Genomic DNA, 14,012 nt, shown 5'->3' on the forward strand with positions numbered 1-14,012 from the left:
AAACAGTCAAACTGACAAACTAGTTGACAAATTGACTGACAGACAGACTGGCAGACTAACAGATAGATAGCCACGCAATTAGATGGATAGCGGCCAGTCTACATAAACACAAATCGTAAATCAAACACATGGAGCTTCTGATGATTACCTGTAGCATGGTCAGTGATAATCGGGCTGATGTCGAAAACCTTTCAATCCAAGGGACAAGCATTTATCTGATTGCAATTATTCGTGGATTTTATGTTATACCTCCCGATCGAACATGGTATTTACCACTAATCATTATCACTTGCTGAACACAAAAGCTACCTATTTCTGCCAAAGCGCGTTGTCTCATTAAGAATATTGGTTGGATTTGTTCACGGCATAAAATAACACACGATAGTTGAGATCCCGTTCCAAATGTTTAGCAAAATATATGAAAAGTTTATTGCTGTTCTGCCTACCCAAAATGACTTACGGGCGACTGAATTTCCGCGACACTTTGCGTAACTATGGAAACCGAGTGGAATTATGTAGTTTCATCTTAACACTGAATAGTCTAGGAAGACAATTCTTTCATTCGGCATTGTAAGAGCACCTGTTGTTAATAAATGTTTCCCAATTGGTTTTTTGTTCCAGCCAAACGCTGTAGATAGAAAACCCTCTTTGCAGGCGCATTTGTTTTCGAAGTCTCGACGCTTGATGGAGGCTGCAACCCATGAACAACATGAAACCGCTCGGCGGAAGCTGCACCGTGCAAGTCAGGTTTGTATTTTAATTTTTTTATTCCACTGATCACCAACTAACGACTGAAAGCACGATAGAAGGTTACATTGGGTAAGACTCGAGTTGTGTATTAGAGAATAGGTGTTACGAATTCATGGGATCAACTGACCCGTAATCGGTCCCTAATTTGGTAATCGTTTCATGATACTGCCCATAAATCCAACGTGGTTCATCTTGGCGTGCTAATGGCCTTTTATAGTCCACATATAATCCATCATAAACACTCTTCCCGCTTCCTTCAGCTTGGCCACATCGTCAAGGAAACGATTCGCGACATCGTCAGGGACGTGAAGACCCAACCTAAGCCAACTCTGAAAGACATGTCCAAAACTGATGAGCTCATGTGTTTTAAGGCAGTATTCGATCAATTCCGGACGCACTGCTTCACAATTCAGCAGGTAGGTTGACGTCCTGAGGTACGAAAACATGGGCTTGCCTACACTACTAGCAAATGCTTTCACCCCTGGCGTCACGCAAGGCGATCCTAACTCCCAGAAGTATGTCCAGATGAGCCGCTGGCAAACGACCTTTACGGTGGGAACTTTCGGGGCAAATCCGGTACTCACATAACTAGCGTCCTGATTCTATTCTTGAAATTGGACCTCAATCCAGCAACATCGTGTTCGTTTGTTCAACAACTTGTGGGCTATTTCCGGAGCCAGTAATGTCCAAATTGGTTATCAAAAAAGCGAATCATGGAAGGTAGAAAGTGATTTAGGCAGTTCGGAATTTTAAACAGTGCCAGCTGTTATGAAACAGGAACTCCTATTCTTTGCAAGGTGCATATGGATATACCAACATCGACAGGAGCTAGGTGAAGCTGCATGAGTTCAGTTCAGTTGAGATCAGTTCAGTTCACTCCAAATAAGTTATACTCAGAAAGGAAACTACTCAAAGTCTTGCTGAAAACCCTTCGGTAGCCCACGAATTTGTTCGCTCTTCTTCGGGCTCATCAAGTTGCAGTCTTCGAGTTTGCGTCAACCTTATGTTCTACTCAAATTCAGTTCAGTTCAGTTCAGTTCAGTTCAATTCAGTTCAGTTCAGTTCAGTTAATCTAAGTTCAGTTTTCCAGCTCCTCTGGCTAGCCTCTTGACGTCACTGGAATTTGTTAACCCACTGAGAACTGACTTCTACGCGGTACAAAACAGCCACCACGAAAAGTGGATGGACTGAGATTGGAAAAGACCCGGGTCAGTCTTGTTGAGGGGGTTCCTCGACCCCGAATGATCCGTGAGTTCAACGCCGCTAAGGAATATATTGAAGCAAGATTTGATCAACAATTGTGGCTGAAATTGTGGTTCAAAACGCACATTTTTGAAGAACATTTACCGAACAAATTGGGATCCAACCAACAGAATAATGGAACCATCGGTGCAGAAAAACGATACAGGACAAGCTCAGGATGATACTCATAACTAATGAACTCGGGTCGGTTCATATGATTCCGTCTGTTTCACTTCCATTGTGTGTCGTGGTTCCAATGTTTTGGCAACCACTTTCAAACGACTTTTGACTCAATCTCTGGCTATTCTCCGTTCTCCGGTATAAATCGTGTCAGTTTAATCAACCGGACCAGCCATTGTTACAGAAACCCGTTGGATTCCACCTGTAAGTGGTTTTCTTGAAAGGTCACGGATGCCCGCTGCTGGCGATGTTGTACTTACCAAGGTCCAACCCGCTGGACTGACGGTACTTTCCTCTTTTACACGTTTTCGTAGATGAGTAATTCTGCGGGTAATTCCATTGTTCAAAATTGATCAAGTGCAAACACCCAGCAACACGGTTCATTAACGTCACATCTGTCCGAGTAGCATATCATATGACTATTTATTCCAGAATTTGTTCAATAGCTTCACTAACGGCATCGAAGCGTCGTTGGTTCTCTCCGATTATGAAGCATTTGTTATGAGGTGTAACATTTGCTTTTATCAAACGACTTAAGGTCTATTAAAGGAACATGCTTTTGGTCAGTTGCTATCCACTCTGCCCTTCCGGAGCAATGGCTGGACTAATTATCGGTGAATCATGTGTTGTCTTCGTGCAGAGTTTATTCTCACATGAGTGTTCACCGGAGGAACCTTGAACCTCCAAAAATGCCTGACTTACGAACACGCATCAACGACAAAATTGCTGACCACTATATTCACACAACGATAATTGGGAATGTGAGAAAATCTGAGGTAGTACTTCCTTGGTGTAGGCGTTTTTTGTACCGAAAACACCATTCGGTTCGGAGGATGCGCAACGAAATACACAGGCGTTCTACTTGTTGGTGTGATTTATTACGATTTGATTTAATTGCGGTGGATGCTTAACCGAAAAACATCATAAGATGTTCCCTGTACGAATGCCTAACTTGCGTAACTTCAGTGGACTATCAACAAATTAATCCGTGCAATTCGGTCTCAAGTAGAACACGATTTTGAAAAAAGCTCTGGAACGGCGACTGCCTGATGAGCCTCAAGAAGGGCGATATAGGCGGATATGGTTTCCCTACGTATTTTTTCCCTAGAGTTTACACATTTTCACCAATTTGCTACTTAACTGGAACATTTCAACTGCCCTCAGTAAGCATTTTGTAAGTTTACATCAAAGCGGCTGGAAATGTCCAGAATTCAGATATGCTGATACCTACGATCCAATCACTGACCCATCATCCGCTTGAAATTCGGTGTGCCTCACTGACAATCCTCCCCATTGTTTAGCATAATGACCACTTTCTCTAAAAAGCTGAATTCTGTTGGTGGACTTTAGGATCAACCTTGTGTGAACGCAATTTTCTGATCTTTTAAAAGCATTCTTAGTGATTATTATAAACGTGTACTCGACATGTGGGAAACTAAGTCATTCCTATGCGTTTTGAACCTTCAGTTTTCCCAGCTGAGATCCTGTTATCTATCTGTCTTCAGGTTCCTGAGGTGGCACAGCACACACGTCATTTAATGGAGTTGTGCAAAGCCGGATACAAAGCCGACATCCTCATTGAGTCTGTCCACAACGTCTGTTCCTAACGGACACACACCGTGTTGTTATTTCGCCAAAATAAAATGAATTGCTGCTGGTCCCCATCGTGTTTTGCCATCATCATGATGCATGGGTTGTGCTGTTCCATCAAGCTGGCCATTGAGAGATCATTCGGTAAAAAACTGAGAGCATTCAGGCAAAATTGTCGGGATTTTCAGGCCTTGTGAACTCATCAAGGCACCTCCATAAGTGTGACGCACTATTACAGGATAGATGCAAAAACACTCTGTTGAAATTTCAATGTTTAATGCTTCAGTGTTTCAAAACTTCATCGGATTCTTAGTTGAGGTTGCTTGATAGGCGTCAGTTGGTTGAACAATCAGACTGGTAAGGAGTTTTTTGGAATTATCTGTTTTGGCGGTTATCCTCTGATCACTTAGTTAACCCGATTTTGTTGTATCATGTGCATCAACTGGCTGATGTTCATGAGTGTGGTACGGGACGGAAACGACTCTAGGCCACGTGAATCTCGTCGAGAATCATTATCCCTTAACTCGAAAGAAGATTCGGATACAACCAATGCGCAGTACCACACAGAAATCGGCACAACGAAGAGACCGATCACCAGCGAATGAAGAATACATGCTTAGCAAATGACCAAGAAAACGCCGTGCTGCACAAATGGCCGCCTGGCCACGGGGTCGCTACACAACAAAATCTGTATGTCTTTAAATGAAATGACCTGCTACCCAGAAAAAAGCGGAAAAAGCTTCAGCAACTCATTAGAAATCTCACCTTCCTGGGTTACATTAGATATGCGTGCAATGTGATGCTCAATTGAAACAAGGTTCATGGGAAATCGCAGAGCAATCAACGCTACTAAGTAGATGCGGTTTGACGATTGTTTTAAAACTTCCACAGATGTCTATCTTGGGAGTAATGTACAAAATTCATTCCGTACTGGACAGTCCTTCAGAATTTTACTAGAGCTGTCTACCCACAGGCTACGATGGAATGAAATGAAGACTACAGTATACAAACAGTTCTACACTGCGCTGAACTAGATGGTGTTTGGAGCTTGGTGGTGGAAGACCACTACATAAGACCAGCACGGAATTCGACGCCATTCGCTTAATGGTAAGGAATGAAGGAATTGGCAATCGGCAAGCTAAGCATCGTGGATTTCCCGTCCCGTTAACTTTTCGTGTTGTGACTTTATATGAGCAGTATTTGTAACATTTCCTTTTGTCTTAAGGAATTCGTTTCCGCCAATCCACTGACGCCCTATGGCACTCAAAACATCAGAGACTGGTATCAAACAACACCCCAACCGAGATGGCAATCCGGTTACTTCGGTTACACGAAAGTAAAGATCGATTAAAGCAAGTTTTCGCAACCAACTGGTGGAACTCTTCAACCATACCTCGTTTTTGAGTAAATGTCGGAGTGAATTAAATAAAATGATACCGTTATATCAAACGGATTTCGCCACTCATGTGCCAGGCGCCAGGGGAACTCACCGATAAGGGTACACAATATACGTTATTTATGCCAGCGTTTGCGTCCGAGTGCAAAGGTTGCAACGGCCTCGCGCTATTTAAAGGACCCTTTCTGGCATCGATCCAGGCAGTCTGATAGATGCTTGGTGAACACCCATCAAAATTGATCACACTTATGTGAAATACCTGAACTCAACTCACTTTCCGTCGTGCTTCTGTGGCGTGCCTGATCGTCCATGGACGTTTGCTGAATTGATTGAAATATTGACTGGTCTAGAGATGCTTGCCGGTCCACACCTTCCGATTTTGATGGATTTTAAGGGTCTCAGTGCATTCCGATCATTTTTAGGTTACCTTCAGGAATCGGACATTCCTGATAGATACAAATACTCTCATTTGCATATTAATTAAGTCCTAACGGTTGACCCCAAATAATTTTTTCGTGTTTACTGGTCTCTGTTAACTAGACTGTAAATTATACTGCATTTCACAATTCTGGTCAGTGACGAGTTAATTTATTCTTCACGGTGGGCAAACTAATCGTGGTTTAACCTGTGTTGCAGATATAAATCACCTAAGCGTTGCTGCTCCTGAGGTTGACTGAGACACTCTATGCAGGAGTGCGATGTTTGACCAAATCGGAATTTCCGAGACAACCTAAATATAAATTGATATTTTGTTTCCCTACGCTGCAGGTTAACTAATGTATATGAAGTCTTGCGCTTCTCACAATACTGGACACAAGATTGAGGAAGTCGCATGAAACTTAACATATCATGTTTTGCCCGGACTGGTCGTGTATTTCGCTTATTTGTACTTTATTTAATTGCAAGTAATCCATCCATTTGACTTCCGCTGAGGCAGTCATACTACACAGGAATCGTGACCACATTTCTTTTATAGCCTCAGTTGCTCCAAAACACAGATGATATGTCATTGTCCGTCATATTGGAACTGTGTGCAGAGTCCTTGGACTTTTATAGGCGCGCGTAATATCAACTAATTTGTTATGAGAATTTTTGTCGGAAGTATTGGTAGTATGTCAAAAATAAGGCAAAGTTTTTGGCGACAAGCGAGAAATCAGCCGACCCAATGTTTTTGAATTAATAGTGATACCATACCGATTCAACTTGCGGTTATGTTCGCATGTGAGCCAAGATTCGCAAACTACTTGGAGTTTCATCCTTCCTCTTCAATTTTATATTAGAGAACAATGATTTGCGGACCTTCTGAGTGGTTAAAATAGTCGGAAGTTACACATACACGACCCGTTATTCCGGTGGAAAAATACAACCAGCATGTGTGCGGTGAAGTAAACAACTCAGATCATGCAATTTTTGGGTCCACTGGTTGAGCTTCTTGCTCCGCGGTTTTGCTTCGCACATAGCTTAGTCACAGCCGTTTACAAATTCAGCGCCGCTGGACGTGAGGAGGCCGAAACAAATGACCGGAGCTACCGACACAAACCCAACAACTGGGTGTACATTTATTTGAGTTGTGTTCACCGGAAGCAGGCCTGAATCATTTCAGCAACACTGTCTGCTACCTCTGGTTCTCCTACAAGATCCCACCACAGGATCCTCGCCCGTTGGATGTACGCGCAGCCATTGAACACGAACGAACGCTAGATTTTCTCGCTTGGGGCACGCACCACAGCTGTATACTACTTTATCACGGAGGGACTCAAAAGACTCTCAAAAGTTGAGGAATCATGTTATGAATAATGCGGGAATAAGGTTCTGTCGGAGGTTTTATTTCCGCAAATGCCATAAGGATATAGCCCTTGCTTGGTAGGCTGCCTATGAAGCCAAACGAAATCTACTGATCGATCGAGTATTGATCAAAGATAAGTTTCGGTAACTAATTTTTCCTGTGTGTTTTAGTTCACAGCGCAAATGAGATTATTCCACCTCGTCTAACGGATCTGTGTCACATTGCTGAGCCGAGCGAAAAGAGAGAGTACATTCCAGGCTCTGCGATTAAATAACACCAAATTGATGCTGTGCTAAACGATACGATTAGTGATTTCCGTTTTTATATCTGTCCATGGGACACTCCAAAACTCTGATTAGAAAGGCCGTGTTAATCAACCATGACTGGGGCCTTCATACATCTGGACGTTGGCGTACAAAACTGCTATCAGATAAGCGGTCAATGTACCCGGTTTTCGAAAACTTAGCTAGTTGAACAGTGAACTACCCACATCACGAGGCTCACTTTAATTCGGATGGAATGTCAGAAATTAATCTGGTTGCCTAGTGCTCACAAAACGAAAGACCATTTTCAAAGAGACTTCACGATGTGTCTCAATTAGTCAACACCAGCTACTCTGGCTCTAAGAACTGAGGGAGGCCTGTAAAAGTCACCTATCGGGTCAGTCGTCACAAACACTCAAACCACGTGATAATCCCGGTTCTACTTTCAGCCTTAGCCGACAACGTGTACACTACAACTTCTCACCTGTTTTCTTTCACACGGCCACCCTTTTCGTCACGCGCCATGAAGGCTTACAAGATTCAACCACATCAGCTCAAGTTGTATTCATGTTCGTGCAAGTATAAAACGCGACGGGACAACATTCTCTTCACACTGCATACAATGAATAGCCATAAAACACGGTCCGATCCACAGACTCGCGCGCGCAGTTTGCAGGAAGTCAACCGCTTTCCACAAAACCACAGAAAATTATGGGACACGTGTAGCAGCCATGCTGTGGAGAAAACACGTTCCCGCCGTCCGAAAGTTCACCAGGGAATTCCCACAGACGATAAGTTCCTCTTTTGACCTGCTCCCATTTTGCATTGTATTCATTTTTATACGTGTGGCATCTCAGCATTACCAAATATCCTAAAATCCTTTATTAGTGCATATACCTTATGATTTGTGTTGTGGTCATCACCACCAGTAGACCCACCTGGAATATATCCAATGGCGGGAAGGATATGGTCAAATTAGATTCTCTTCGATTGGGAATTACGAAATTATGAATCAATGTGACAAGTTTGCCAATCCACAACCATTGTTTAATTCATCTTTGCTTATCGGAATTTGCGTGCATCCATGCTGACCACACTTTGAGGAGCAACAGATTTTCTGAGAAATCGTCCAGTCAGATTAGATTCACGATCTCAACCCTTTCAAAAGCTGACAAATAAATGGCCGGGCGCGCTCTTCGACGAATGTTCAGCATCCTATGGGCGATTTCGTCAATCGGACGACGGGGTATTCGTGCGGTATGCAAGTAACCCCCGATTATGGTCACTGATGGTGAGACCAAGAAAGGCCTTCGGCGCAAGGGTAGCTGTTAGAAATACAAACTACACCGTTAAAAGCCGACAGCCAGGAAGTTGAACACTTCACATTCCAGTCTGATTAAAATTCGCCCGATCTCCTGAGCAACTAAGCTCAGTTTTCGGCGCTAGTCTCTCTATATAGGCGAACCCTTTCTATGACACCTTCACCTCAAAGGATGTGCCCAGGAGTTCGAAATCGCAGAGTAACGTGACGTCCTTACACCATCAACCTTCAGTTTTAGTCATTCAAACTAACCACAAATAGCAGGTAACCAACGTTCATCACTACTTAAATAGGTGCAAAGAAACATGATATTGAAAATCGAAGCCAAGTGTGCATCTTTGTGGATAAATTATTTGTCAGAAGATCGACTATAAATTATGTCAATAAACCGATCAAAAATATTCGGTTCTGTGATGTAAAAAGATGTTGTGACGTGTGCTTGTTTTAAACTAATGACATCGGTTACTTTGGCCGAACCAAACCTTTTAAACATACACGATGTAACGCAGTTGAAACTCGACTGTATCTGCTTAGATTCTCTGCTGTACCTTAATCATGAATTGATGTGTGCCCCTCATTCTCTCTCCTTGTTGCAGGTACCAGTGAAGAGCCGCCGCGAGCCTGAACTCGCTGATCGACCTTGACCTACGTCTGTTCCCCGACTTCAGTTTTCGGTTTCGGTTGAATACGCGCGTGTTGTTGACACGTTTCCGTCTGCTCTCCTGTGTCACCCGACCTGTGCAAATGTGCGCCGCGTTTTTTATATTTATATCTGCACATTTCAGAACCGACGCGCGCTGTCGCTACATCCTCATGAACGTCGAATGTCGCTAACTTCCAGACGTCCCACGCTACAATGATGTCTTCTCAATTGCCTCCAATAAGGTACTCCCCATCAGAGTTCATTCCGTCCCCTCCGTAGTGGTTTTTTGTACCCTTAATTTGCTTTCATTATAACATAGCGTATTTTGTCAATCGCGTATTCATCATCACGTCCAATAAAATAATCCTTTTGCCAGAAATCATGAATAACTTGCTACGTTTTACTCGAAAATAATCAATGGAACTTTGAAACACAACACTATACGGAATGTAAACGTAAACGTGAATTCTTGAGTGAACAGTGCAAATCGGTTCAGGGAATCCCACTATTTCATTATCTACGTCCAATACCACAGAGAAACCCCGCTGAAACGAGAGGCAAACGACTGCACCGTATGCCGAGTATAGGTCCACATCTTCAAACAGCGACTGACACTGTCCTTCTTCGAGCTGATTTAACAAAACAAAAACAGTGTCAGATGCCCAATAAGAGGAAATATTACAAAAGAACGAACGGAACATGCAGGTGTCTGACAAAAGTAGCTGGAAAACGAATGATATGTGGGTCTGCAGAATACCCGTTCCGGCAAGCATCTAAGTGCTTGTTGACCTGGAGGTCAAATGGGTCATTAGGCGTCAACTAAGAAATATATTAGCTCCAGTATTTAGACCCAGTATGGAATGTATTGTCACGGCCGTCATTACGTATAAAGCAGAGACAACATAAGTTATTCAGAGACTGTTGACCTCAACCAACATTGGAGTAGCTTTCCAGAAGAAAAACATTACACTCAGATTTGGTGCAATGAAGGGATCCCTTGCCGGTTGAAAGGACTAGGGACTGCGTGTGTAAAATTAACTGCAACGGTTGTGCTAAACTTTACACAGGATAAACTGCAGGGAAGTGCACACCGAAATTGGTGAGTATAAGAAAAGGATTAACGAACCACCAGCGGATGCAAAAGAATACCAAACGCTGGTCAAAGACTCAGCCATGGCCTTATACATGCCTTGGACACGGGACGTAGAATAGGCCTGGAGAATGTAGAAGTTTTAGGACGGAAACTGCGATTCCCACTATAGCGGATGTTAGCCGAGGCGGTGGAAATTACTAAGCGTCATATCGCAAACAGAATCGAGGGTGTGGAACTGGCGAGCGTTCGGAAAGCGGTCGTAGGTAAGCCGAGGTAATACGTGGTTGTCAACCCACGTGGAATCATTGGCAAAAACTGGAGGGTGGGAGTGGAAATCCCATCCCTTTTGCACAACAATGTTAGCACTAGCTCATCCACGCAGACAGACAAAAGCTTTGAACGACGTTCAAAGCGCGGCTACCTTGCTAGTAATTGACTCCACCAATTGAGTTCATTTTGAAAATGGACTTATGTGTATACATCATGGAAAAATTCTCTTTTCTTTGTCTGTTTGTGTTCATTCCTAACAACAAAGTACAACTGCTACGGTCTTACCCAATTTTGGCACCCGCTCAGTGAGGCGGACAAAAGCAGCTGGATCCAGAAAACGAGCTTATCCCAAAAGAATACTGCGTGTTTGTTCGCAAGAACAGAAAAGCTTGGGCAATCCACAAGGACAATAAATCTCTTGAGTTCCCCGCTCTGTGCGTGACACATTCTACATCACGCTGGTGCTTCGTAACCACGGATCACAGCTGATTTCACTTAGCCCATATAGTTTAGACGAAGATGACTTCCGCAAATTCCACTCGGCCAAAGTATTATCAAATCTGTAGTGGTTTTAGGCGCTTCACATTGCGCCTTCTGCAACACTGATCAATGGAGTGCAGACGATGTGTGAGGAGAAACCGCTTCCCCCAACGAAATGAGATCGAACGGAGATCAAAAATGAAGCCGGCTGTAGTACCGATTTCTGCTGTTCCTTGTAACAAAGACTGTCACAAAGTATAAATAGCCGAAGAGATGTCTTGCTGGGAAGATTAGAAATTTTACTTGTTTGGAAGAACCTGGGACGTCCCCTCGAAAATGACACTCTCAAACTGGTCCGCTTCATTCCTTTTCGAACCCAAGTGTGACCCAGCTTCAGGGACTGTTTCACCCGACATAAGGAGGGTGTGGAAAATGGTGACAATACAATTTCAGTAGATAATTTCATGTTTCTTAAAGCACCTTTTTAACTAACACTCTATATTCTTAATTGAAAGTCCTTGGGCACACTCATGTTTTAGTATCCGACAGGTTCGAAATACGCAATGAGTTTCTCTATTTCAGCATCACAATGGAAGTTGGCACCGTCATAATATCGGACCTTGCAGCACTTGCTGACACTGGAGCGTTCAAAACATATCTACCGATTTCGTTTGTAAATAATATTCTTACCGGTGTCTGGAAAGCACTTGGGCAATCACGTTGTACGAATGTCAACCCTACTTTTGAATCTGCAAGGCCATCGACTACAATGGGAACCATACCAACACATTGAGCAGGCGAGTACCAAGTTTTGACGTTTGGTTGCTTTTTAGTTACCGCGTCATAGTCCACAAGAGAGGGATGCTCACCTTCTCGTGGCTTCTTTGAATCACCCGTCTCATAGGCACGGGGAATTTTGAGAAATGCCCTGGATGTTCAATCAGGTGGAAAATACTTGAAACCCATTGAGTAGCCATCGTTTCCGAAAAAGTGTGGTGACATTCAGTAGATTTGTTGAAGGGCAACGTTATGATTATGGCACAAATACTTGTTTAGGCCAATTGACTAGCTTCCCATGTTAACTAGAATACAAGGCGGAAGGGGAACCAATCAGCTAGGTCAGGCTGAACCTCTAATTGGTGCCGGCCGAGGAGATTTGTGTGTTAGGGTGATGAACAAGTGTTGGGTCCCTGGGGAATCTATATGTGTTTGGATGCAGTTTAGAGTCTAGTACTTCTGGTTCGATTCATTGGACGATCCATTTTGAACGTCGTTCAAAGCTTTTGTCTGTCTGCGTGGATGAGCTAGTGCTAACATTGTTGTGCAAAAGGGATGGGATTTCCACTCCCACCCTCCAGTTTTTGCCAATGATTCCACGTGGGTTGACAACCACGTATTACCTCGGCTTACCTACGACCGCTTTCCGAACGCTCGCCAGTTCCACACCCTCGATTCTGTTTGCGATATGACGCTTAGTAATTTCCACCGCCTCGGCTAACATCCGCTATAGTGGGAATCGCAGTTTCCCTCCTAAAATTTCTACATTCTCCAGGCCTATTCTACGTCCCGTGTCCAAGGCATGTATAAGGCCATGGCTGAGTCTTTGACCAGCGTTTGGTATTCTTTTGCATCCGCTGGTGGTTCGTTAATCCTTTTCTTATACTCACCAATTTCGGTGTGCACTTCCCTGCAGTTTATCCTGTGTAAAGTTTAGCACAACCGTTGCAGTTAATTTTACACACGCAGTCCCTAGTCCTTTCAACCGGCAAGGGATCCCTTCATTGCACTCTTCATTGCATGAGTGTAAGGAGGTTTTGAAAAATTCATTTAAATCATCTTGGTAGAAACTGACTAAATATGTTAACTCAAGTGCTCAGATTAATCGTGGAAGAAGACGAGCCGCTGTGCTCCTAAAAATATTATTTCGAAAAGCTTAGGCGCGGCGCGCAAGAAAATCTGTTATGCAGCCCATCACATGCATCTAGTATGGATGCCTGCTTTATGAAATGAAGGTTCATTTAGTTTCGCTGTAGGCTTCACAAAGTTTGATGTCCATTATTCGGGACGGATAATAAAACAAATTGCGGCGTAATTTCTCTTCCGAAGGTTCACAACTAAAGTGAAATTTCTCATTTCAAGACAAAGGCCGACCTACAGTTTCTCACTGTAATTGACAAGGATTTTCACGGTGATTGTCCTTGATACATGATGCACTGCCGCCAAGGCAACAATCCAGACAAATTTCGTCGATCATCTATGCTAGTCACATGGAGAAAAAATCAATGTTCATCGTGACCTCTCCTGTCAGAGTGTGGACGCGGTCGTGAGTTGAGTGATTTATAACCCAGGCTTACTAGCTCTCATTTTGTATGGTCCTTAATGCTTCTGTTCGGAATGGTAAATTTATTCACAGAGAAAAGGGGAACAGACCACGGATTGCACGTCTCTGTTGTGGTAGATACCCTTTTTCACATTATTGCCACACATTTGTAAGGCAAATTTCGATTAACAGGGGGCGCACAGTATGAAATTCCAGGAGCATGAAGCTTCAAGTTAGTCTGAATATGATGCGTCCTTGTTCGCTTCTTATTGCTTTCTTGTTCTGCATCGAAAACGTCGCATAGATGGAAGCCAAAGGTGGCCACAATTGTCATGCCTATTTAACAGTAATCGGTCAAAGTACTGGGTGGTCACTGTCACCGGTAACAAAATCTGGGAAAAGTATCGACGTCAAGTAGCATTCCCTTGAACATTAGTAGGTTCAGGTTCAAAATTTCACCTAAAAGGGTACTCAAACTGGGGGTTAGACAAATGGTCCCGCAAAAGAGTTGTGCCAATTTGAATCCAAGGTTGCGAAATTTCATCCGAAATGACGGTGTATAAAAGCCACAAATAATTCCCAGATTCTATGACCGTTCAGAGGGGCAAAATCTATTTAGAGGGCAATAACGAAAGCCACAGACTAAGGGTAGGGTTAGGGTGAGGGTTAGGATTAGGG

General features: G+C 43.4%; 1 protein-coding gene across 1 annotated transcript in view; it reads left to right on the forward strand.

Annotated features, from left to right (window-relative positions):
* The window catches only part of T265_11830 (hypothetical protein), a gene marked incomplete at both ends in the record, with an annotated part of 19,314 nt that extends 15,488 nt beyond the window's left edge, over positions 1-3,826 (forward strand). Inside the window, 3 exons of the mRNA XM_009178614.1 lie at positions 622-747; positions 1,011-1,166; positions 3,678-3,826. Coding sequence (XP_009176878.1) covers positions 622-747; positions 1,011-1,166; positions 3,678-3,779 — 384 coding nt within the window. The remainder of the gene's footprint in view (positions 1-621; positions 748-1,010; positions 1,167-3,677) is intronic.
* Between the last annotated feature and the right edge of the window lie 10,186 nt (positions 3,827-14,012).

Source organism: Opisthorchis viverrini (assembly GCF_000715545.1).
Source record: "Opisthorchis viverrini unplaced genomic scaffold opera_v5_606, whole genome shotgun sequence".
NCBI lineage: Eukaryota > Metazoa > Platyhelminthes > Trematoda > Opisthorchiida > Opisthorchiidae > Opisthorchis > Opisthorchis viverrini.